Below are 23,951 nucleotides of genomic sequence, written 5' to 3'. Positions count from 1 at the left end.
AATGCACCTTTTTTCTGGCTCACTTATAGTTAATGTATTTTCATCGTACAAACGTCGCTATTTGAATTATTCAGATTGAACATCATTTAATCACCCAAGTTCATAAACTAAATTGTCGAGTTTGGTAGATGAATCATCGATTTGTTCTATGACTACGAATTACTAAACGACCTCCTGTTTATAATTGATCCTTCTGTAGTAATAACCTATAAATAATGATTAAGTAAATAAACGATTCCGATAAGGTTGGGGGCTTAGTACAGTGGCACTATAAACAATTTCGATTTTGATTATATAGTATGACACGACCAATTAGCCAGAAAAAAGAATTATTAATTTTTTTAATAGAACCAATAAATGTTGAGTAAGGTGCCACTCTAAGGTCTAATGGTAGAAATCAGGCACTCTAAGTGTACGTAGTATGATACCTATATGTACATAGAGTTTTATATATTAAATGTGGGACCCATTCACTTTTTTTTTTTTTTAAATATTTGCTACCTATATTGAACTAAAAAAAATAAAAATCATTCTCATAGTACTAAGATAATCCGACTTACGATATAAGTTTGATTCTTATATTATTGATATCACACTCAGTTTTTCAGTCTCTGTGAAAGACCGTAGAATCTCATTCATAAGCAAATTGGCTATTGCTAGTCTCTGTCTCATCTTTAAAAACAAATAATTAATTAATTAAAAAATAATAATACATGAGTTGTCAATTTTGTCAATGGCTTGCCCAACACGGATTATCCACCCACCAAACAATTCCGTGCTTCCCAAGTTATCGTATGCAGTATATAAAAGAGAAGCAAAATATCAACAACTCCATCATTTTTTCTTTCTTTGCTTTTAGCCCACAACCCAATTTGTCAACAATGAAGAGAGAGGGTCGCCAGCATGGGATGGTCCGGACACACCGGATCCTACCGGAGCCGTTGAACCTGAGACCGGCAACCCGACACGTCAACAAGTTTGAGTCTCCGCCCACGGCCGGATTGTTCACCAAGGTGCCAACCAAGCCCACCAACCACTCCAAGTTCACCGGCAAGTGCAGCAAGCCCAAGTGCACCGAGTGTCACATTCACCCGGCTTCCAAGGCCAAGGACAAGACCAAGGGCAACCGAAAGCTCAAGTCATCCAACGTCGTTTCCAATCATCGGTTGGTCACTTGGCGGGTCGTGGACGGGCAACCCGGCTTGAATAGTCAATTGGGTTTGTCCGCCACGGGGATGTTGGATCGTCTCTCTAGGGATTATGAGAATGAGTATGATGATGGTGACGATGATCATGAAATCAATGGTTCTGCAATTGGATATTATGATAGAGATGATGATCGGAAGGTGGAAAATAATGTTGATGATGTTGAGCATCGTGGTGATGATGAAGAGATGGGTTTCTCTAATGTGGATTGTGTGATTGATCATCAAATCGAGGAAGATGATGGTTGGTGTTTAGTACCACAAACGTGATTTGTGGTTTAATTATTGTTTATTATCTTTTAATTATTGTTTCTTATTAAATCATTGATGTACGAGTTATTGATAATGATGAAAATTGTATTTCTTAATTTCGACTTACTTTTTAAGTATTTTTATATTTAGTAGAGATTTTTGGATGTAGTCGATTGTGTATATTTATACGTTTGTTTCTCCCTCACTCCATTTATAGATTCTCTTGAAAAGAGTGACTCTAAGCCAATAAAGTTCTCCGTTTTGCAAAAAGACGATCTTCCGCAACATTACTCTCATTTTGCAAAGAGATTGTATTACTATACTGCTGGCATTCCTTTTTTATTGGAGATAATGAAAGTTTTGATCATTCTGATCTTCCCAAGTTTTGATTTTATACTGCTGGCATTCATGTAATGTTGAAGAACTGGAAATTGCTACTTGCTGATTAGGACTCTGACCCGATGTGTATTTGCATTTGAGGACTAAAGTTTGAATTTTCCATCAATTTTCTCGCCCAAACAACAACAGCAAAGCCTAATGGGGTCAGCTGTTCATTATCATAGGAATTTGACATGAAAACGAAATGCCGGTTCATTATTATGGGAATTTGACATAAAAACGAAATGTCAGTTGTCGACTACCTGAAGTCATCCCCTTCTCCTTTATCCGGGCTTGGGACCGTCAATTTTCCCACCCAATTGATACAATAGAAGCTAAGAAGTAAGCTTATCAGTAAAGAAAGCATTTGTAGTTCTTGTATGTTTACATCTTATAATTTTTTACAAATTGTCCCACTGTTATGGTGCCGGTAATTTTAACTTGTATGTTTACGTGTTCGGGTGAATGATGGCTCTTGTATTTTACTGAAACTTTCCTCATTCCTCACCTTCTGTTTTTATCTCCCTGATGAAGCTTTCGATTTATCTACGGAAACAGTTGCTTGTAATTGTATGAAATTCGAGTTTATACGAGTTTTGTGCAAGCCGTGCATTGAAATTTATGAGATTCTGATGAGTGGAAATTCCAGGTTTGCTGCTTTACAAAATTTCTACATTTCCTCGAGTTTAAACAAATCATGCTACACGACTACTAGTTACAAACTACACTCTTCATACAAGAACGAATTTGCTCACAATCTCTATGCATGTTTCTGTGTCTCAGGCAAACTCATGTTGGTATGCGGTGCAATCAAGACTATCTAAAAGTTGCTCGAAGCTTTGAGCAGGACCAATACTTCTCGCTTCTGCTCCAACAGAAACTTGTTTTCAGGCTTATGTTATCCAAGCTGAATATTTGGAGATTTATTCTCGCGAGTAGTCTTAATGGATCGTGAAATGAGAGAACGAGTTGGGGTTCGGTTATTCCTTCCTTGGCTAATGCTCTTGATTGAAGCTCCACTAGGAGGTCGAGGCGTTGAGCTCTCAACTGTGCTTGGATTCTTTGACTGAGGAGTAACTGGAACCTGCAGGAAGAAAGCGGGGAAAATAACCAAACTTTAGAAAACGTTTAGGCTTTCAGTGAGGAGCATTTGAACTGGCTTAAGGACAAACATTGCCTTCTGTATCTCCTTCTTTGGTGATTTTCTGTCTTTATAGAAATCAGGAAGTGGCCTGGCCTTGAAGCAAAGCGTTTGGCGGTACTTTCCAATCTCTTTTTCTTCTTTCTCCTGCATGACAATAGCGATTAAGGTATTAATCGAAAGTTGTTGTAAATAAAACCAGTCTAGCTCTAGGTTTTTACAATTTGTACGGACTAAAATTACAGAGGATTGAAGAAGCTTGGTAATGAGAGAACAACCTTGAGTTTTCTTTGCGCCTGCACCTTTTGTTCCTCATTCGCATTAAACTTTTCTTCGAGCTTCTGGTAAGCGGTGAGCAAGAACATGACATCGATTAGAACTTTAACCACATATATAACTCTATCTCATAACGTAGATATGATTAGAATTCAGGAACATGTATAAAAAAGAAATAGGCAAACCCTTGCCTTCTTTCTACTTGCAGCTCTTTCTTCAGTTTTTAAGGTGAAGGGGGCCGATGAAAATGGGGACCTCGCCTTGTTTCTGCAGGCACTCAAAATCTTTGAACAACTGGCCAAATTGGGAGAAAGAAAATCATAAGAACTCAAAGTCCTAAACGAGCGGCACTACGTGAGACCAACATAACCATTAATTCATAAATTTATGACTACATTTATCTTCTCTAGTTATTCTTAATACTGATATATGCACTCGGTAAATTGTGAACATTTCTTGATACTACACGTAAATTGTACAGGAAAGATGATAAAAGTTGAGGCACATACTCTGTGCGGAGTGAACGCCATTTGGACACAGGAGTTTTGGTTCCACTAGCTGAGGGATCAAGTGGTGTTTTGGCCCTGTGATTCATGAAATACATACGCAGAAACAGGGTCAGACATGAATCATATATCGATTGGAAAGCGGAACGCTTGCTGTTTTTCATACGATCAGTCTTACCTTCTCTTTTCTGAACATGGGGTGGTGGTGGAATGCTGGCGCACCTCATTCTTAGATACCTGCAGATTGAAAGATAAAAGTGTAGAAGTTAGCGTGGCTAGCAAAGCTGCTAACTTTCGGAGGCGATTTTGGCAAAATATTCAAAGAAATTGGAAGGCACCGTAGTTGGAGTCCTCAGAGGAGTCGGGCAATCTTTCGATTTCTTGGAAGAACTAGCACCAGCTCTTGAGTTTTCAATCTTCCTGATGACGTTTGAAGTCAGCCTAGAAAGCTCCCTGATAGGTGTAAACCTGACCGACTTGTGAATTGATTTCGGAGTTGATTTCTTCTTGTCCTCCAGTTCTGCATCCGGATATTTACGCAATGGAGTGATAATGTCATCCTTTCTGGAACAACTAGGAGCAGTGGATTTGGTTGGAGAAGATGGGACCTTGGGTGCTTTATGATATGTTAATGATGATTTGGAGGAAATAAAAGGTCTGGTTTTTTTCGCTTTCACTGGTGTCGAAGCTTCTTGATTCGAGCTGTAACTTTGCTGAAGCAACAATTAATGCAGGTTGTCAGCAACCTTCATAAGTCAATGAGTGTGAAAAGTATCGGTTGGAAATCAAGATTTATACCTTCAACAGAGGCATTTCGATCTGGGGAGTGCCGGTGAGATCCATTTCGTTTACCTCCTTCTTGTTATCAGCACTTCGGCTCGAAAGTTCTACCTCAGCGGAATTCACCACCAAAACTTGGTCTTCATGATCTATAGGGTGCACCTTGCTGCTTCCAAAATTTTCCATTTCAGTGTTTGCATTATAGTCATTGGTATATTTACCAATGCATTCTTCTTCTTGATTTGGCTCGTAGACCTCCCCTCCCTCTTTCTCTTCCCTTTGCTTATCGACGAACACTTCAGAGGATGAAATCCTCGTCTTAAGATCCCGACTTTCACATTTGGTTTCGGGGGTATTTTCCAATGCAGCAGCAGCATTAGCATTGGCATTGGCATTGGCTTGTTCAAGCACCGCAGCGGCTCTTTGAGCAGCAATTTTCTTGTAATGTGCTTCAAAGAAAGCCTTTTTCTGCGCAACTGAACCGGGGCGGGAGTACCTCTCGGCTTCCTCCACATGGCGGTTGTGCGAGATTGTCGACCATTTATCCCAAGCTACGGACTCCGACACGAACCTCCCGAACGACACTGACTGCCCGAGAGCATGAATCGGGTTCCCCTGCGACAATTCAAAGTTCCCAGCTTTCACAATTCTCAAAAAACTGAATTCCAAAAACTACCCAGCAAGTAAAAAGTGCTCTGTACATGGAAATTCAACCTTAAAAATCACAAAAAAATAGAGACAAAAACCGAAGAACTGACCTCGTATGCGTCGTTGGGGATGCCGGAAGCATAGGAGAACGGCTGCATTAGACACGTCGATTCTCCCATGATTTCTGGGATGAATTCGATGTTGTCGTCCCAAAGATCCAAACTCTGAGGCAAAAAAACCAAACCCTTCTGTTTGTTTAATCAAATGTCGGATTTACGATTCGCATAAATCGTGAGGATGGTCGTCGTCGTGGTCGTCGATTTCGAAATTTGAAATTTGAAATGAAAAGTGTCGTGGAAAAGTTGGGAGGGACCCCGGCAGGGCCGCAAAGAGAATTGGAGATTGAGATGAGACTTCGGATTATTGGTGCCAAAGCCAAAGTGACAAGTGGACGTCCGACTTTTCGCTCCAAAAAATAATGCTACAGTAGCTAAATTTAGAGGTTAAATTTATAATTAAATGATATATCATCAATATGAATGTGCAAATTTATCAACGTTTAAGTAATAAATCAAACATCAACTTCCATGTTCTTTAATTTTCAAAATTTTATCTCAAAATATAATCTTTCTAGCATTAGCCAATCTTTTTATAAATTCAAATCTTTTCAGTTTTTCTTGTTTGTAGGACCCTCGTGTTCATTCCAACGGTTTTCCTCCAACGTTTTAATTTTTTTGCTAATTTGAATTTTAAGTCCCCCTCCCTCCGAATCTAGTCTATGCTAAACTCTAGATAGTATTAGACTATTGGTATGCTTTGAGAATTTTTGTACCCAGTTAGATTCTACATCATACAATGATTAAAAACTAAGAAAAACTAATAAAAAGTTCAAAAAAACTTTAGTTTTAATGAAAACGACAAATAAATGAGTAATGAATAGTACCAGAAAAATGATAAAAATATGATTTTTCATTAAAAGTGAACAGTACGGAAAGTATTTCGTTAAAACTCTAAAAATTATTGGTAAAAAATTCTAGTTTTAAATTTATATCTCGGAGGAGCACAAAATTTTTATGTTGTCACAAAATTTCAAGCTTGAGAGCTCAACTATTTGCCCTTCTGGACCACGTGGACGGTATGACCTTTGGAGGCTATTCGTTTGACGCTTGCCTACTGCGTGAGGCAAAGTGTCATGATCATGGAATAGGGTTTAGTAGAAATACTTAAAAGAGTTATTTTCCTCACCCATTATCATCAATCTTTGGAAGAATTAACAAACCACCCTTCATTTTGTTTAGGCAACTCTAACTTGATAAATTTTTGTATGATTAATATTTCGCTTAGACTATAACATTCCACATCGTTCAAGGGAGTGGATCATGTAAGCCTTATATGTATATTCACATCTCTACCTAACATGAGATCTTTTGGGAACTCACTGGCTTTGGATTTCGTAGGAACTCCGAAGTTAAGCGAGTTCGCGCGAGAGTAATCCCAGGATGGATGACCCACTGGGAAGTTCTCGTGTGAGTTCTTAGAAACAAAACCGTGAGGGCGTGGTCGGGGCCCAAAGCGGACAATATCATGCTACGGTGGAGTCAAGCCCGGGATGTGGTGGGGACCCGGGCCGGGATGTGACAGGGCACATTTTACTACTAATGTATATGTGTGCAATAAAAAGACTATGTCTGGTTTTATTTAAAGAAACTTGAGTTTCAGAGGCTAAAGTCATATTTTCAGTATTTATAATGGCAAAACCCTAGATACAATCCTTGTAGTGCAAGGAAAATTAAATCCCATAATAACTTCTAATCTATTTACAGTGGGAAATCATCTAAGAACAAAAACAAATCACAATCATATTTAGATTAGGATGTTGACTCACGCAATTAAGTACGGCTTTTTCGAAGCTATGACCGACTAGGAGAGATTCTACCGTTTAACCAATTATTTATCATGGTATCTTTATCGATCTCTTTATAAATAAATAAAACAATATGGTTGTGGGATACACTCTTGCAAGAATATTAACAATCTTACAGCATATCAAGTTAGAATGGTAAGAAGCGTTTTGGTCAATTGTGAGATGCTTCAAGCTAAAGATGTAAGGTTGGGCCCAAACAAAATGCTAGTGGCAAATTTAAACGGTATGAGCATGTTACAAATAGTTTTCGAACTTGAAATATCTTTCAACATTTGTAAAATTTAAATACGCAAAGAAGACAAAACTCTGCGTGAAAGAAAAGCATATTATGCAACAACACTGTAAGCACGTATACGATTTGATATGGAAAAGAATACGAGTAAAATACAAAGTGATATCACTATCAAGTCAAAATTACTACGTAGCCTCTCATCTTCCTCTTATGATAACCCTAAACTGTAAAAATTGTAGTGGGATAGCGTAAATGTAATGTCGTATGGATGAGTTTGGTCACTGTATCACTCATGGCAAATCAAACTCGGTCTCCACTTTTGATGGAGTTTCTGAATTTACCTCACAAGAGAATGTTATGAAGGCACCTCACCTCCACGTAAATGCCTATCACGGCTGCTAACATCCACAAATCCTGTACCAGAATTTCTTCTCTTAATTCTATGACTTTTACCTCTCTTACCTTTCCCTTTACGACCTGAAAACAGCACCGACGCGACCGTCAAGAAGCCCAAACCACAGAATGCCCACAGAGCAACAACCCAGAACCTCACAGAACTAAACATCCCATCTGTCAATGTAGGTTCTGAAATCTCCTTGGAATGATTCGTTTGGACATCGTTGCTTCCTAGACCAGAACTTCCATCCAACTTACCAAGTTTCCTTGATACTACAACTTCCTCCGCTGCTTGTGAGTTTGAGTTGGACAATGAACTGGGATCGGGACAGTTCCTTCTCTTGTGATGCAGGTGTAATGCTTCCTTTAGTGTCTTAATGCATTCTAGGCTAAGTAGATCTGTCTGCAGTTTGTTCTTGTCTGTCTGGTCGAGCGTTGAAGGGTCAGGTGGGTCTGGAAACTGGGCCCAGCACTTGTTGACCACATCAACATTCCTCCAGCTTGCTTTATCAAAGCTCCAGTTTCCAACCTTGAATTCCAAACCGTAGTGGAATACTCTGTATTTGATGCCTGGTTCAGGAGCATACCCTGGGTATATCAGTATCTCGCTGCTTATTTGATGCCGTAGTTTCAACTACATGGAAAAACAGAGGGGAATAGAATATTATCACATAATAGCACTGAAACACTTTTTAAATAATGGTGATGATGCTCAGGGTAAATACTGAAGCGCTTTTTTACACAGCAGAACAATTTACCTCTGCTGCCCCGAATGAGTACCCATACATCTCACTTATCCAACCAGATGCATATATATCACCAGTGATATTTGTGGCATAATGAGCTGTGTCTGCCCGGACTTCCTCAGTTTTATGCAACCACAGTAGAGCAAACTTTCTAAGATCATCTATATGCATGATGATAACACCCCCAACCTTGTCACATGCTTCAGGATGGCGAGTATGGAGTTTCGCAAGCTCATTGTCACAACCGATAAGATAGCTACCATATACAGATTAGGAAAAATTAGTCCTCGTATGGATTATACAACTAGAAACTAGAAATATGGACCCCTAATAACATTTTGGGTCCTGAGATACCAACCATAGAATAATAATAAAATAAATAAAAAAATTTAAAATCAGATTGCTTACTCATAGGGAGTTGAAACTGGTCGGCCACGTGCTGCTTTGAATTCCCATGGGGTAATTGGACCTCTCAAGATCATATCAGCATCAAGAATCACTATGTACTCTGCATCCGTATTTGCATGATTGAGCCAATGAAGGACTGCAGCTGGTTTGTTAATTGCTGGATACCTGGTAGATAGAACAAAAGGATGAGTTTTGCTTCTCTTAAAGATTGGGAGATAGGGTGTCAATGCTGAAATTAACATTAAACCACCACCAAGAACAAACTATAAGAAGGAAAGAAGACCCTTGGAAGAAATTTTTTTACCAATCACCCGTTAATGGATGTCGGCTCATGGAAGGGACATAATGGGTGGGAGCCAGATCATGCCCAGCATATTGCTTCAAGTCTTCATCCGTACAGCTGAGTAATCGTGTGATATTTCCGGGCTGGCCACTCAGGTGAAAACTGTGGACAAGTCCTACAGTCTGCCAATCAAAGTAAGGGGTGCATTCTGTGGAAAAAAGGGTGTGGATTTTTGGATATGGTTTTCCGGGTTCATCGTCAACCTCCTGCTGCACTGCCTGTACTACATGTACTGGCTCCTCAAATCGTAAAGTAGCAGGAGTCAGCTTTTTTGGCCGAGTCAGTTCAGCAAAAGTTTTGCTTTTCAGAAAGCTCGTGTATTTGGTCCACTTTGGCTTTGGGCAACCATCTGCTGCATGTTGTAGTAAAAGACCCTCATTTAAAGTGTTAATGCACTCTAAATTCAACATAAGAGCACGCCTTTTATATTGATCAAGTTCCATCATTTTTACCTGGACAAAGAAAGAATAAATTTCCCATAATCAACTACAAAGATCTTGAACATGATCTTCCATGTACAGAATTTTGACGTTTTGAAAATAAAAAAATTATTTATATACAGGTTCATAACAAAACCTAAATGAGCATTCCTTTAAGTCTTTCCAAGTATGCCTTATCTAAAAGGTGCCTAGTCAATTGCATTTAGCAGTGGGATAATTTATGCAAACATACACCATAAAATAAATGTACAAGTATTTACCACAACAAAAGTAAAGTTATCACATACCTCTTTTGGATAAGGAGGTTCAGGAAAGAGTCGGCCACAATCATAAACAATACCGTCCTCATGGTGATCTAATTTACTAAAAGACCAATTCCCTACACTAAATGGCAAGCCATAGTGAAGAAGAATAGGCTCAACACCCTCTGCTGGAGTATAGCCTGGGTAGATCATCAAGTTGTCATTTATTTTGTGCTGGAGACCAACCTGAAAAGGAAAATAAGGTAACCAGTACAGATTAACAAGAAAACAAACAAGCACTGAGCGACACTCAAATTTAAAGATTGGAAATCTGTAAGACATCCAACATTTATATTTTGTTCAAGGAAATAATATTTTAAGGGAGAGAAAAAAAAAGAAACTTACCTCTGCTGCACCAAAAGAATATCCATACATCTCACTGATCCATCCTTTCCCATAGATGTCACCAGTTATATTAGTTGTCCAGTGAGCTCTGTCTTCCCGCACTTCTTCTGTTTTCGAAAGCCACACTGGTGCCAATGCCCGAAGATCATCTATATGCATGGCCAAAAGCCCACCAACTTTATCACAGAGTTCAGGGTGCTTAGTGTGCAATTGAGCGAGAAGATTATCGCACCCAACCAAGTACCTGAAGGAGAAATTTGTTATATGAATATATGTCGATGGCCAGAGTCCCTACAATTGCAAAATGTAGTTACTGTTCATAAACTCATCAAAATAAAAGTTTCATAAAGTTAATATTCAAATGCCAAATAAGAAATCTCTGCATTTTTTGAAGTTGACAACATCTTGCTCTTCTCATGTGAGTGATTGACCAATAACAAAGAATATCTATCACTTCGACCACCGAATGGTGTCAGGTACAAACTGCAACTCTACTTAACTAGCCTCTTACTCAAAACTAACATAGCTTGCCTACATACTTGTACTAAAGGTACGAACGATCATAAGGAATTCATATGGCATTCACAAGCTCTTGTATGATACAATCTGGTTTCAGCTAAAATTTAGTATCATTTACATGATAGGAAAAAAAGTGCAATAGTGATACCCATAATATGCTGCAACAGGCTTGCCTTTCTCAGCACCAAGTTCCCAAGGAACAATCGGGCCGCGGATAATCATGTCAGCATCCAGAATCACAACCCAATCAACTTTCTCAGCCTCTTTACTGTGCTTAAGCCAGTGCACAACTCCAGCTGGTTTGTTAATGGCAGGGTACCTGCAAAATTAGCAACTTAATTAAAATTTAATCAATATTTTCTGGTCCTTCAATTTAAACCAAACCCATCAAAGTAAATAAACAATTAAATCCAACCCAGAATTCAAAATCCAAACTTTAATACGAACTAGAAGAGAATCAATTATAAATAAGCTGAGAACTTACCAGTCGCCAGTTTTTGGGTGCCTGCTCATCGAAGGCACCTCAAAAGTGGGAGCCAGATGCATCCCCTTGTACTTCTTCTTCTCGTCGTCGGTGCAGCTGAGGAGTCGGGTAATCGGGCCGGGTTGCAGGGCCTTCCGGTAGCTGTGCATCAACCCGACAGTCTGCCAGTCGAAGTAGTTCTGACACTCCACCGAGAACAGCGTGTGGACCCTCCTCGCCGTCCTTCCCGGAGCCTCCCGACCCGCCTCCGCCACCCAACCGCCATTGATGCACAGACCCACAACCACCGCCGCCGCCGCCAGAACCAAGAATCCGGCCATTGCAAGCTCAATTGGAGCTCGGATTTCAATTGGGTATGGGGTCAGAGATCTAAATTTTCATGGCGCTGACGGATAGATCATGCAGTCTAAAGTCAAAATCGGAGCTTTTTGGTGTTGTTTATGCACTCACTCCAGTGACACGACGTAACTGGGGTTTGGTACGACATGGATTTTAATAATCATTGAATTAATGGAATATTATTTTTCGAGAAAGATTATGACATAAAGCAACTTTTTATTTCTTTCTTGGATGTAGTGTGTTTTTTTAATGGAAAAAGGATCTTTACTGGATCCTTATTCTGGAGGTCTTAGAAATTTTTGATCACTGTCTGTTTATTATACATTGTGTGATAAAAAATTATTAGGTATTATTTATATTTACTTTTAAATTTTAAACTTTAAAATGATTTTTGATCGTACGATGTACGATGAACGGACACGATCATGGGCTTCCTAGGATCCCCAAGAAAAGGATTCCGCCCGTTTTTTGTGCACGCAACTCACCTTGTTTTGCATGCGTCAAGGGCACCTAACACCTATGTTTTTTTTTTTACACAAATGCAAGTCTTTCATTTTTACAAAATATTTTTCCTGAGCATTATGTTAAACTTTTTAAGGAATTCGAAAGCAAATTTTTACGGTTTATTGAGTAACAAATGTATACTTAGTATAATATTTAAGCCGAAAACTAAAAAAATAAGTGAAAAGTATAGTAGTGAGGCCCAGAACATTGTCAAATGGGGTTCTTCACTCAAGAATCTCAACGAAAACTCTCACCTTAATTGTCAATACTCCACAGTGAGGCGAATGTGAAAATAAAAGGATTGAACGGTGATTTATGTATGAATTTCTAAAACCAACTGAAAACCAACATCTACGATTTTTTGTAATAAATGCAAATTTTTTATTTTCTTGAAATATTTTCCATGAGCATTAAGGAAATCTTTATAATATATTTGGAAGCGGGTTTACGATTTATTGAGCAACAAGCTTATATTTAATACAAAATTTAAGCCCAAAAGTAATAAAATAAGTGAAAAATATAGATGTTAAAATATATATTTAATTTATTTATTTTTAATTAGAGATGTTAAAATCACCTGTAGGTGGGGCTTAAACAAAAAATGTAACATCCCACATCGCCCAGGGGAGTGATTATTATATGTATTTTCTCATCCTTACCTAGCACAAGGCCTTTTGGGAGCTCATTGGCTTCGGGTTTCGTAGGAACTCCGAAGTTAAGCGAGAAGGGGGCTAGAGCAATCCCATGATGGGTGACCCATTGGGAAGTCACTCGTGAGTTCCCAAAAACAAAACCTTGAGGGAATGGTAAGCCCAAAGCGGACAATATCGTGCTACGGTGGTGGAGTGGGTCTGGGAAGTGATCCGTCCCGGGGCGGGATGTGACAATTGGTATCAGAGCCTAACCCTGGCGCGTGTGTGCCGACGAGGACGTCGGGCCCTTAAGGGGGGTGGATTGTAACATCCCACATCGCCCAGGGGAGTGATCCTTAAATGTATATTCTCATCCCTACCTAGCACGAGGCATTTTGGGAGCTCACTGGCTTCAGGTTCCAGTAGGAACTCCGAAGTTAAGCGAGAAGGGGGCTAGAGCAATCCCATGATGGGTGACTCACTAGGAAGTTGCTCGTGAGTTCCCAAAAACAAAACTGTGAGAGAATGGTAAACCCAAAGCGAACAATACGTGCTACAGTGATGGAGCGGACCCGGGAAGTGATCCGCCTGAGCGGGGATGTGACAAAAAATAGCAAGATTTTGTCTTGTTAAATAATCTTTCACCCTCTTTTGGTTAACAAATAAGGTCTATTAATATATAGTTCAGATTTTGTTAAAAGAAAAATTAACAAAAAAGAAGAAGTTAAAATACCTTTAAATTCAAGTGTTAAATCGTTGATTAAAAGTGTTTAAATACGAATTATAATAGATTTTGCACTAAAAAATATATTTTAAAGAAAGTGAACATGAAATGGTGCACATTTTATGTCAAAAATGTAAATTTTTCATTTTTGCGAAGTTTTTTCCGCGAGCATTAGGGAAAAATTTATAAGGAATTTGGAAGCGGTTTTACAATTTATTGAGCAAGAAATGTCTATTTAGTACAATATTTAAGCCGAAAACTAAAAAAAATAGGCGAAGAATATAGTATTGAGGCCCATAACATTGTCAAATGGGGTTCTACACTCAAGAATCTCAACGGAAAGTCTCACCTTAATTTTCAAAACTTCACGATGAGGCAAACATGAAAATAAATAGATTGATCGGTGATTATGTACAAATTTGCAAAACTGACCAAAAACCATGGACACCCATGTTTGTTGTCAAAAATATAAATTTTTTATTTTCGCGAATTTTTTTTCTATGAGCATTAAGGAAAACTTTGTATGGCATTTGGAAGCGGTTTTACGATTTATTTAGTAACAAATGTATATTTAGTAAAGTATTGAAGCCGAAAACTAAAAATAAATAAGTGAAAATGTAGTAGTGGGGCCCAAAAAATTGTCAAAAACGGGTTCCACCCTCAAGAATATAAACGGAAAGTTTTACATTAATTTTTAAAACTTCACGGTGAGTCAAAAGTACAAATAAATATATTGAACGATGATTTAGGTACGAATTTGCAAAATCGACTATAAAACGTTTTTTTGTCAAAAATACAAAATTTTCATTTTTGCAAAATATTTTTTGTGAGCATCAAGGAAAACTTTATAAGACATTTGGAAGTTGTTTTACGATTTATTAAGTAACAATATATATCAAAATGTCCCATTTAAGCTAAAAACTAAAAAGATCTGTGAAAAATATAGGAGTGAAGCCCAAAACACTGTCAAATGGTGTTCCAAGCCCAAATCGGAGCTGAAGTTCTTCCACGCGGCAAGTTATGATTGGTTACTGGGGCGTGGACTGGCAGTCGGAGGTCGTCTGTGGAGGTTGCATTAGGAAGAGAGGGAGCAAGCGAGCGGAGATGTGGAATGCTGCAGCAGCTTAGCATTCCAAGAGAGAGAGAGAGAGAGAGAGAGAGAGAGAGAGAGAGAAGAAGAAGAAGAAGAGGAAGTGGTGGAAGATGAAATGGCTTGGTCTTCTGTACCTGTTCTTATTGGTTTCTCTGCAATTCGGTGGTGTTTCTTCAAAAAATCAGGTAACTTTCCTTGGTTATTTTTGCTTTTCTCCATTGTTGCTCATATCAACAATTCAGCTTGTAATGCATTCAATCTCTGGAAATTATTTTATGGGTTAATCCAATTTTCGATGATATTATCTGGGCTCAATCCAATTTTTGAACTTGGTGCTTGTTTCTTTGTTTTTCACAGGGTCATGAGGATTCTGCAGCCACAAGGTACTCTTGCTAAAATGTTGAACATATATTTTCATTTATGATTAAGCTAGTAATTTTGTTTACGATCCTGAGAATCAACCTGCTTTGTGAGATGGACTAATTGTTTATGGGAATTGGAAATTGATGTCGATTTCGTGTCATTCAACTAAAATCCTTACTGGAACAAGTTTTTTCAAGTCGGTGTTGCATATTATTTGTGTAGAACTATAAAGAAAGAGCTGGGAGATCCACCGGAGGTACATTGTTCGAGAGAAAGGAGTAAGGCGGCGTGGAAAATAATTCAGGAGGTATGGAAGAAAATCATGCATAGACTCTTTTGATTAGTACATTTTATAGTAGTTTCGGTCACTGATATCATTCTCGCTCTTGGTGGTGCAGTACTTGATGCCCTTTGTAGAGAAGGAGCAGTATCAGATTTCAAGAACATGTAAGCTGCACCCTGACAATGATCTGTACAGAGATCAGGAAGAGCACAAAATCCAAGTAGATTTAAACGAATGGCAATGTGGATATTGTAAAAAGAGATTTTATGACGACAAATTTCTTGATAAGCATTTTGACAACAGGCATTACAATTTGCTGAATGTGGTAAGTGCCCTTTGGTTTTATGTTCTTTTCCTAGTAGCGATACTTATGACAATATTTTGTTTCAGAGTGAAAGGTTATCATGGAATTAACTAAATTAGCATGCATTGAATAATACAAGCCTAATATCTTCAGAGAATAATAGAAAGAGCATGACCCGAAAAATTGTTTTACATCAACCCGTACACTTAAGCTCATCTCCTTACCTTATTGTATTAAGCTAATTTTCTACAAATTATAACTGGACATTGGCAACCATGGCCTGTTGATTTGTTTAGCCTAAGTTGGTCATTTCTAATTGAAATATGGCATACCTCTGCTTAATCAGAGTCATACCAGGTGCTTGGCAGATGTTTGTGGTGCATTGCATTGTGACCTCGAGATGGATTCTGTACCACACAAGAAGACTAAGTGCAATCCTGCTGCTGCTGCACGGAATCGACATCTGTGTGAGGTGGCATCTGGCTGATGACTTTCGGATTTGAATTTCAGCATTCTTTGTATTCATAAATTGCCCAATATATGCAGGGTCTAGCTGATAGTTGTTTTCCAGTCAAACAGGGTCCAGCAGCAAGCCGTCTTCACGGTAAGTTTATATCTACATTTATCATAACAACAGAAAGCTGTAACAAGCTTATTTTTCAAAATTATCAACTTATAGTATTGCTTTCTTGATGATTAATACGGCAGAGTTCTTCTTGCGACAATTCTGTGATGCCCACACTTGTACTGGACGTCAAAAGCCCTTCTCTCAAGGCCGCAGGAAGGTAAAGTTCACTTTGGGTGGTATACACTTACACTAAATCATCCTAAATCTTTCAGTATAAAACCTGAACCTGTTATGCTGTTTCTTGGTTATGCCCGTATGATGTTTTGTTGAACTTGTCCTCCTCCTTTATGTGTCAAATGTGCAGAAGAGGGCGAGTATATCCTACCTTGTTATTTCCATTCTGACTCTGGCGTTGCTCTTCCTTTTCTACTCTTACATTTACATGTACAGCAGGTATCTACATTCATACTCCCCATTTTGCCAGACTTTGGCCGCTTTTCTATTGATTTCACAACGGTAATTGTATATTTTTTACTTCTGTGTCAGGGGAGTGAAAAGAGGAACTCAAGAACTGAAGCGTGTCACACCAATCGGAAGGAAGAAAAAACCGTCCTAGTTACAACTTTTCATTGCAAAGCAACAGAGGGAGAGAGAGACTATGCAGTCTATCGTAGTCACAAAATGTAAAAGCTGTGCTCTTCCATTTGCTTTGTAATTTGTATTTTGATCATTTCACTGTAGATGAAGAACAACATTTTTTGGCAATGCGAAGGCAAAATTTGATGTATCGAAAGTTACAAGGATTCTGTTTATTGTACATCAATGCCTATGATTTGTTCGCTCCATTTTGCTTGAACGTCTTGGTGTTTTTCAAGGGCCTTCTCTTTTGGTTTTCGGCCATGTCGATGTCAACATCGTTCGAAGTAGAGTTTGAGAGAGAGAGAGAGAGTTCGAGAGAGAGAGAAGCTTATAATGCTTTTCTTCAACAAATAAATTCTTTTCAATCCGCTCAAACATGGCACAAAGATTCGACGTATAGCCAGGCCAACTAGTTTACATGTACATTGTAATTGCATTAGATTACAGTGCAAGCAAACAAACAATAAATGGCAATGACGTTCAATGCAGCTCCTCCGTAAGCCTTTAGGTCCATGCAATGAACTCGAAACTAAAGTGTGCCCCATATTATCCGGCCATGCTCCGGTTACAGACAAAGGCTGGAAAGGTTGATTGGTGGTCATCGTTTGAAATCAAGAGCAATGGAACAGAAGCCTGAATCATTTTCTTCTAGGTGGATCGCGCCTGAGCCCGTACTTGTTGAGCGTTTTGATATAATTTCTCATGAGGCTGAATTTGTTGCTTCCCAAGTGATACAAGTAATCCCACGAATAGATTCCGGTGTTGTGTAAGTCATCGAAAACAATCCTGAAACATTCACTCCAGCCATTACAGTCACAACATAACATTTCCGATGTACAAATTGTTTGCAACCCCCATTAAATCCGGAGTGTAAAAGTACCTTACCCCATAGTTTCCTACAGGTTCCGCAGACATGATTCCGACGTGACGCCGCCCAGATATCACCTGCATTAATCGACAGATGTGAAGAAAACAAGGTTACAATATCAACATGTTGGCGCAGCACTGAGCATCCAAATAACATGTCAAAGATAGTTGTGGAGATAACAAGATGGTGAAAACATATTCAATTGAAGACGAATGGACAGTAAACCATACGGAGAATAACTTAGATGGAACGGATTCACTGTCACTGTGGTGTCTTGGACTACTAATACAATACCACGTGGAGAGAGTCCTTGCATTAGTGGCTTGGGATTAGTATCTTATTGGGTTCTTAAGTGGTGAATCGACGTGTTAACGGATTTATAACGGGGTGATCCGTTAATGACCCGACTCATTAACATGTTGATGCGGAACTATTATTTTTGTGTCGTTTCATGTCAGGTTAATTAGTCGTGCAAAAAATTGCAATGTGATGATAACAAAAGGGTTTAAAATTTGATTTGAGAATTGGGAATTATTACCTTTTCACCAGCAATTGACCTAATCTTGGCATCAACAGCTGGGCTGTGGATTCTCAGAAACTCAGCTGACAAATTGAAAACATTTCCATTTCCAAACTCCACCTCTACCTGAAACCAAACCAAAATTCCGAAATACCATTTTTCAGATTCAAAAACACCGTTTTCAGAAACATCAACAATATGATTCAAATCCAATTACAAAAACCACCGGCGGAGATCAAAAGCTTGAAGCGTACACATTTGGGCGCGTGGAGGGAGAATCTGGTGAGCCTCGGAGCATTTGCGGTGCCGTGGAACCTCCGAATCGCTGTTTGAATCGCTGACATGCTCTTCTTCTTTGGATTTGCTTCTGGCAAATTGGTTCGCAGAGGACGAGTTTGGGTTTGACTCTAAACTTCTCTCTGACCGGGCCTAACTCAGTTACGGGCTTATTGGGCTTTGTTCAGTTGTAGGCCTTTTGGTTCATCATGAGATTTTTTTTTTAATTTTATTATAAGACATATGATTGGAGAGAGATTCAAACTCAGGAGCCGAAAATTCATCATAAGAATTGAGGGAGAGAAAGTGACACACCCTGACCCGGAATGTCTATTAGAACTCTGAATCAAGCTATGCTGGCTTCGTCACCTTCCCAGAAACAAAACCATGAGGACGTGGTCGGTGCCCAAAGCGGACAATATCATGCTACGGTGGAGTCGAGCTCAAGATGTGGTGGGGGGCCAGGTCGAGATGGGAGAGAAAGATTGAAAATAAAAATACTCATTCTCTTTTACGAATTTAGACCCCAAATTGAATATTCATTGTTGAACCTTGTGAGCGTTGATCGGTTATTTATAAAATCATGTAGGTCAGACTATACTAATAAAATAACCAATAAGTGAAAAAAATAAAGAAATATTTGGGTCATCATTAAAATAATATATATATATATATAATTTGACTTTACCTTCAAATTTGGCAGTAAAGTGGATGACATCAATGTCAATCCAGTAAGATTTTGGCATCTCCTTTGGAATTAGAAAATCACCTTTTTTTTTTTGGTCAAAACATCCACGTAAGATTTTTAACATCTCAGTTAGAGATGCTCTAAAAAATCGTATTAAAGAGTGTTAAAATCACTAGCTTGTAGTATGATTATCTATTGTCGTTTAGATCCAAGGTATTATACGAGAAGGTAATTAAAAGGAAAGGAAAAAGAGAGAGGAATCATATAAGTGCCAAACATTTAGTTACAAACTTAGCTTTCTAATTGTTGCTCTGTCCCTTTAAAAGATAAATAAATAGCTATTTAAGTATTAAAATTTGAAACCACAAAGCTAGAAGAATAAAGACAACAACAAAACAAACCTAGACTAGAAAGAAGCATAAAGAATCTGATCAGCCAGCCTCCTTGTATGCCCCTTATACCAACTTGAAAAAGAAATACTTAATATATATGTCCCATACACCAATTTATCAATGCTTTAGGTTGTGTGATTGTATAAAAAGGGCAACTTCAAGTAACAAGGCTCCTCGTATTGCGAGGGCCGTGGCATAAACATTTATTATACACTAATCTTACTATTGGTTTGCCAAATGGTTGTTTTCATGACTCGAATCAATGATCTTTCGATATAAAAGAGCAAACTTTATGTTGCATCAAAACTCATTCTCTTGGTTGTGATTGTATATTTATTATAAAAAAATATTTATATTCTCAATTTAGTTGTACTTATACTATACTGAGAATCGAAGATGATGATGTTAGTGGCTTAATAAAATACAAAACTTTTTTCGGCTTTTTGGCTAAAGCTTAATGAAATATATGTGTGAAATCATGACGCAAACCACATACATACATGGACCATTTTACAATCGAATTAAGTTTTTAATTCGTTGCAGGGGAATTTACACGAAAGAAAACAAGGAATTCTCAACAAAAAAAGTATTCTCTAAATCAAACCTCGATAACCCTAACAACCAAGTTAATACATGCTAATTTATACTGAGTAATAGGGTCAGCTGATTAACTAAAGCCAACAAGTATTCTCTCCAACTTCCTTTGATTATTATACTAAAATACAGATTAGTAATTTAGTATACATTAATTTGCATTGAACACATACTGAATTATAATATATATATATATATATATGTATGTATGTATCTGTGCGCGCGATGAATATTACTGAATAGCGTCGGCAGTGGCTTCAGATGATTCTCCTTTTTTTGTTGGGAGGTGATATCGTGAGATTCCACGTGGGGCTCATTGAGCAGTTTGCAAGCACAATTCATGCACGTAATTAAGTAAAAAAACCTTCTATATATGAAGCTCAAAAACAAAAAAGAGTTATTTACGCTTTTAAAATATCATAACGCATGTATCTTTCAAACGCTATTTTTGCTCTTATTTTAAATGTTTAAAATGTATATAACTTTATCAAAGTACTAATAATAACTCCCTCTCTCTTTGTATATATAGGCAGGGAGCTACTCCACTTAATCCTCAGTGCTTGGCACGACCTAAAAAATTAGCAATTGCTTGCTCTAGCTTCTTATATATTATTAATTCAAGATAAAGCTGTGAAAAAGTAATAATGTTAACCTCGGGGGCATTGTTTGCTTCCAATTATTCATATTCTAATTGAAGATGAAAGAGAACTCTATCTCAACAAATATTTATAACTAAGTTGACTAAGACAGTACGTCTGCACCCAAATCGATCTCCTCTTCATAATTTAAATTAGAATATCGATCACAATTACAAACTATATATAAAGACACATTAAATTGACATATCATCTGATTTAATTGTTGCAACAATTTTGTAGCTTGAAGTGATCATAAATAATGTTCATCTAAGGCTATTTCGATCAAAAATAGAAAAGGTCTTGTCCGAAAGTATTGAAGCCATCCCATGAGAGCATGGAATCCACACTATCAACCCACTGTTGAAGACAATTTTCCTGCATGGTTTCCCCTATCGAAATAGAAGCGTTGTTAGAATTTTCCACCGAAAACGAGGTACTATACGAATTAGACATGCTGCTGGTGTTGGGAAATCCTTGGTTCAACATCAATGTTCCCAAATCCAAGCTTCCACAAAAAACTTCATAGTTTTCAAGATATCATTCGCGTCATCCAACGTGGTTAACCTGAACCTCATTTCTCGATTTCTCATCGGATTCTGGAAACCCTTTGTTTCCATTACTATCTTCCAGTAGCTTAGCCTCCAAGCCAGTGCCTCGTGACTCTTCTAGTCCTTCTTCTGATGATGAAGAAGTAATGTTTGAGTGTTGAGTAATTGTCTCTTTATTTTCTTCAACATTTTCTTTTTCCTCAATTGGTTTGTGGGTCAAAGGGTCTACGCCAAGGTGCTTCAACCTCTTCTTGATTCTGGTATTCCAGTGGTTTTTGATTTCGTTATCTGTCCGGCCAGGAAAATGTGAAGCAATCTTAGACCACCTGCACACAGAAATATTAAAAATACCAGCTCTAACAGTTAGTACGTACATATGCCATGACATTGATGTCAAAATTTCGGAGATGAGCGGCTTACTACTAATCAGACTAATTTCAGATAAGCAAACGGAGGGTTAAAGCAGGTAAATTGTACCTGTTACCAAGACATGAATGGAGTTGAATCATTTGATTCTCTTCAGCTTCAGTAAAACCACCTCGCTTAAGGTCCGGCCTTAGATAATTGATCCATCTTAATCTACAGCTTTTCCCACATCTCAGCAACCCTAGATCACCATACAAATTATCGATGATGAGGATCGAGATAGCGCAAGGGATGAAGGGAAAGGAAATCTACATGATCATGATCAAAATGTAAATTAAATAGTAGTATATATATACCTGCAAGTTTAGGTACCATTCTCCAGCAATGGATACCATTGTTGAGAATAAAATTCATGAGCTTGTGATCTTCCTCGATCGTCCACGGTCCTCGTTTCAATCCGACCTTGTCACAACAAGGTTGCCTTCCCATTGTCACAAACTCGATTTCCCTAGTATTGTCGAGGAACCTCGAAGAAAAAGAAAACTCAACCGAGCTGCAAAAGTGAGAGAGCCTGAATTCCTAAGTGGACAGTAAAGTGGGAGGGCTAGCTTAAAAGGGGAGCCTTATAATCCAAGCAAAGATGCTTTGCCAGTTCATTCCGTCATTAAAAAATCAGAACGTTGTTGTTTGAGAGGGGAGATAAATGATTGAATTGGAGAAAATCATTTCAGTCTAAATAGATATAAAAATGACACCACCCCAAAATCGAACAAAGTCGTGAGAAAATTAAAGAGGAAAAAAACAGACGTGGGTCGCCTTCATTCAATTCAAATGTTTATTTTTTTAATTTTAACAACTTAAGTCTCTCTCTCTCTCTCTCTGTGACATTGGCTTTAATCTATGTGAAGCCAAAAAATAATGAGATTGAAAGGTTCCTTGTTGCTCGAGGGCTGGCCACTTTTGTCGTTGGAAACAACTCTTTTGTTTAATTTTACGAAGTCTAGAGAGAGAGAGAGAGAGAGAGAGAGAGAGAGAGAAGTATCATAAAAATTCCAAACATGAATCAACTAAAGTTGGCTACATGACATGACAAGGTTAGTTTTGATCAGAACAAATCGTTTCTTCTTTGAATTTCTCATCTTATATTTAGAAAGATACGATTCTAGCTCATCAATATTAACATTTTCATTTCTCTTTTCACTAAATTTTTTTTATTATTAATTTTCTGCTTCGTTCTTTTTGTAGACAAAATCTAGGGTTTTTTTACTTGTGTGCATAAACTTTTCTTTTTTACTATTTTAATGAGATACTTTTGTATATATGTCAAACTATGATTTGCAGTTAAAAATACTTTGTTTTCTTATCCCATTTGAGGTTGTCAATACATGCACAAATTAGCTTGTGTTAGCAAGCAAAATCATGCATGCTAGAAATCCGATGAGTCTTCATCTACAATGCTTTGCATGCTACAAATTACTAATGAGTTTGTGAACAATGATACCCTTTTTTTCTCTTTCCGTTTTACTCTTTTTTCTTGCAAAGCATGTCTATGAAGACGATCTGAGCAAAAAAAAAAAAAAAAAAAAAAAAGGAAAGGAAAAAAGAAAAGGTAAAAAAAGGTATGAAAAAACACGATGGGGTAACCATAATTTCCATAATTCCTAGACAGCAGGTTCACTTATGTTAGGGTCGCTTATGTTCGATGATTTGAGTACAAACCCTACCAATATGATGTGCTCCATACACATTTTGCTCTCTCTTTTGTTTTTGCTGATATACTAAACTACTTTTATGCACAAACACGATTACACGGACGAACTGGCCTAGAGTACATAGACTATTCTTATGTCGATTTTATGCGCAAAATCTTTAAAACTTCAAAAAAATGAGCTGTTATAGGGGAGGGAATATGGTTTTGGACGAATTTGAAGAACATATAAACTTTGGTGGAATTCAGAAGATGTCTGTGTACATACAAAAGTATGAATTTGAAACAATGGCGCTGAATTAAATACGTTACAATTCACTTCCAGTTGACAATCCTTTAGCATATAATATTGAATAATATTATTTACCACATGCTAAGCAATATATATGGTTTTTAAATTGGGTTCATGCACAGGAATATTCCCCATGATCTTTTTGGAGATGCAGAGTCATCAGAAACATAAACATTTTGGGGCTGCGGGGCCGACGTCTGAGGCGTGGAAACATTATCTTGGTGTTCCAAGCATGACTATTCGTGATTGTCAAAGATCATATCGCATATTACAACGGGGGTGTTGAT

At 37.9% G+C, this 23,951-nt stretch overlaps 6 protein-coding genes across 8 annotated transcripts; 2 read left to right on the top strand and 4 right to left on the bottom strand.

The window, feature by feature from the left end:
- The first annotated feature begins 829 nt into the window (after window positions 1-829).
- LOC103932930 lies at window positions 830-1,573 on the top strand. The gene has a single exon (XM_009342581.3). It carries the CDS (start codon window positions 882-884, stop codon window positions 1,473-1,475), a length of 594 nt encoding a protein of 197 aa, XP_009340856.2. The 5' UTR covers window positions 830-881; the 3' UTR covers window positions 1,476-1,573.
- An 870-nt stretch (window positions 1,574-2,443) lies between these two features.
- On the bottom strand, window positions 2,444-5,616 carry LOC103932931 (protein WVD2-like 7). Its single transcript, XM_009342582.3, has 9 exons — window positions 5,297-5,616; window positions 4,557-5,153; window positions 4,097-4,471; window positions 3,937-3,995; window positions 3,762-3,836; window positions 3,444-3,546; window positions 3,255-3,317; window positions 3,013-3,123; window positions 2,444-2,919 (listed from the first exon to the last, which is right to left on the bottom strand). The coding sequence occupies exons 1-9, from the start codon at window positions 5,363-5,365 to the stop codon at window positions 2,734-2,736; spliced, it is 1,638 nt and encodes a 545-aa protein (XP_009340857.2). The 5' UTR covers window positions 5,366-5,616; the 3' UTR covers window positions 2,444-2,733.
- A 1,820-nt stretch (window positions 5,617-7,436) lies between these two features.
- On the bottom strand, window positions 7,437-11,809 carry LOC103932932 (peptidyl serine alpha-galactosyltransferase). Its single transcript, XM_009342583.3, has 8 exons — window positions 11,326-11,809; window positions 10,990-11,160; window positions 10,323-10,566; window positions 9,963-10,163; window positions 9,197-9,687; window positions 8,893-9,057; window positions 8,497-8,740; window positions 7,437-8,372 (listed from the first exon to the last, which is right to left on the bottom strand). Exons 1-8 carry the CDS (start codon window positions 11,643-11,645, stop codon window positions 7,698-7,700), a joined length of 2,511 nt encoding a protein of 836 aa, XP_009340858.2. The 5' UTR covers window positions 11,646-11,809; the 3' UTR covers window positions 7,437-7,697.
- A 2,687-nt stretch (window positions 11,810-14,496) lies between these two features.
- LOC125474296 lies at window positions 14,497-16,980 on the top strand. Of its 2 annotated transcripts, XM_048577787.1 has the most exons (9): window positions 14,502-14,802; window positions 14,975-15,000; window positions 15,203-15,287; window positions 15,379-15,588; window positions 15,914-16,039; window positions 16,114-16,171; window positions 16,276-16,352; window positions 16,500-16,588; window positions 16,682-16,980. In XM_048577787.1, the coding sequence occupies exons 1-9, from the start codon at window positions 14,728-14,730 to the stop codon at window positions 16,749-16,751; spliced, it is 816 nt and encodes a 271-aa protein (XP_048433744.1). In that variant the 5' UTR covers window positions 14,502-14,727; the 3' UTR covers window positions 16,752-16,980. The 2 variants fall into 2 exon arrangements, with proteins under 2 accessions (XP_048433745.1, XP_048433744.1); XM_048577788.1 differs by lacking the exon at window positions 16,500-16,588 and having other exon boundaries at window positions 14,497-14,802.
- Window positions 16,981-17,091: 111 nt separating this feature from the next.
- On the bottom strand, window positions 17,092-18,574 carry LOC125474295. 2 transcript variants are annotated; one of them, XM_048577785.1, is made up of 4 exons: window positions 18,417-18,574; window positions 18,181-18,288; window positions 17,655-17,719; window positions 17,092-17,560 (listed from the first exon to the last, which is right to left on the bottom strand). In XM_048577785.1, the coding sequence occupies exons 1-4, from the start codon at window positions 18,504-18,506 to the stop codon at window positions 17,413-17,415; spliced, it is 411 nt and encodes a 136-aa protein (XP_048433742.1). In that variant the 5' UTR covers window positions 18,507-18,574; the 3' UTR covers window positions 17,092-17,412. The 2 variants fall into 2 exon arrangements, with proteins under 2 accessions (XP_048433742.1, XP_048433743.1); XM_048577786.1 differs by having other exon boundaries at window positions 17,408-17,560; window positions 17,660-17,719.
- A 2,458-nt stretch (window positions 18,575-21,032) lies between these two features.
- On the bottom strand, window positions 21,033-22,395 carry LOC103959683 (myb-related protein 315). Its single transcript, XM_009372041.2, is given in 5 exon segments — window positions 21,033-21,283; window positions 21,286-21,313; window positions 21,315-21,624; window positions 21,776-21,905; window positions 22,021-22,395. Coding segments are annotated over 5 exon segments (852 nt in total). The 5' UTR covers window positions 22,154-22,395.
- Window positions 22,396-23,951: the final 1,556 nt, after the last annotated feature.

Source organism: the organism of the source record quoted next, unplaced genomic scaffold (assembly GCF_019419815.1).
Source record: "Pyrus x bretschneideri cultivar Hongxiangsu unplaced genomic scaffold, Pyrus_bretschneideri_v1 Contig12, whole genome shotgun sequence".
In the NCBI taxonomy this organism is placed as follows: domain Eukaryota; kingdom Viridiplantae; phylum Streptophyta; class Magnoliopsida; order Rosales; family Rosaceae; genus Pyrus; species Pyrus x bretschneideri.
The sequence above is the reverse complement of the archived record's forward strand: the minus strand, read 5'-3'. Positions and strand labels throughout refer to the sequence as shown.

Coding starts and splice junctions, on each gene's coding strand:
- LOC103932930 (XM_009342581.3), top strand. CDS start 882: ATGAAGAGAGAGGGTCGCCAGCATGGGATGGTCCGGACACACCGGATC.
- LOC103932931 (XM_009342582.3), bottom strand. CDS start 5,365: ATGGGAGAATCGACGTGTCTAATGCAGCCGTTCTCCTATGCTTCCGGC. Junction 5,154..5,296: donor TCCCCAACGACGCATACGAG/GTCAGTTCTTCG, acceptor GAATTGTCGCAG/GGGAACCCGATTCATGCTCT. Junction 3,996..4,096: donor CTCTGAGGACTCCAACTACG/GTGCCTTCCAAT, acceptor TTCAATCTGCAG/GTATCTAAGAATGAGGTGCG.
- LOC103932932 (XM_009342583.3), bottom strand. CDS start 11,645: ATGGCCGGATTCTTGGTTCTGGCGGCGGCGGCGGTGGTTGTGGGTCTG. Junction 10,164..10,322: donor ATTCTTTTGGTGCAGCAGAG/GTAAGTTTCTTT, acceptor TTTCCTTTTCAG/GTTGGTCTCCAGCACAAAAT. Junction 8,741..8,892: donor CCAGTTTCAACTCCCTATGA/GTAAGCAATCTG, acceptor TGTATATGGTAG/CTATCTTATCGGTTGTGACA.
- LOC125474295 (XM_048577785.1), bottom strand. CDS start 18,506: ATGTCAGCGATTCAAACAGCGATTCGGAGGTTCCACGGCACCGCAAAT. Junction 17,720..18,180: donor GGTCAATTGCTGGTGAAAAG/GTAATAATTCCC, acceptor CGATTAATGCAG/GTGATATCTGGGCGGCGTCA. Junction 17,561..17,654: donor GTAGGAAACTATGGGGTAAG/GTACTTTTACAC, acceptor TGAATGTTTCAG/GATTGTTTTCGATGACTTAC.
- LOC125474296 (XM_048577787.1), top strand. CDS start 14,728: ATGAAATGGCTTGGTCTTCTGTACCTGTTCTTATTGGTTTCTCTGCAA. Junction 15,589..15,913: donor ATTACAATTTGCTGAATGTG/GTAAGTGCCCTT, acceptor CTGCTTAATCAG/AGTCATACCAGGTGCTTGGC. Junction 16,172..16,275: donor AGCAGCAAGCCGTCTTCACG/GTAAGTTTATAT, acceptor TTAATACGGCAG/AGTTCTTCTTGCGACAATTC.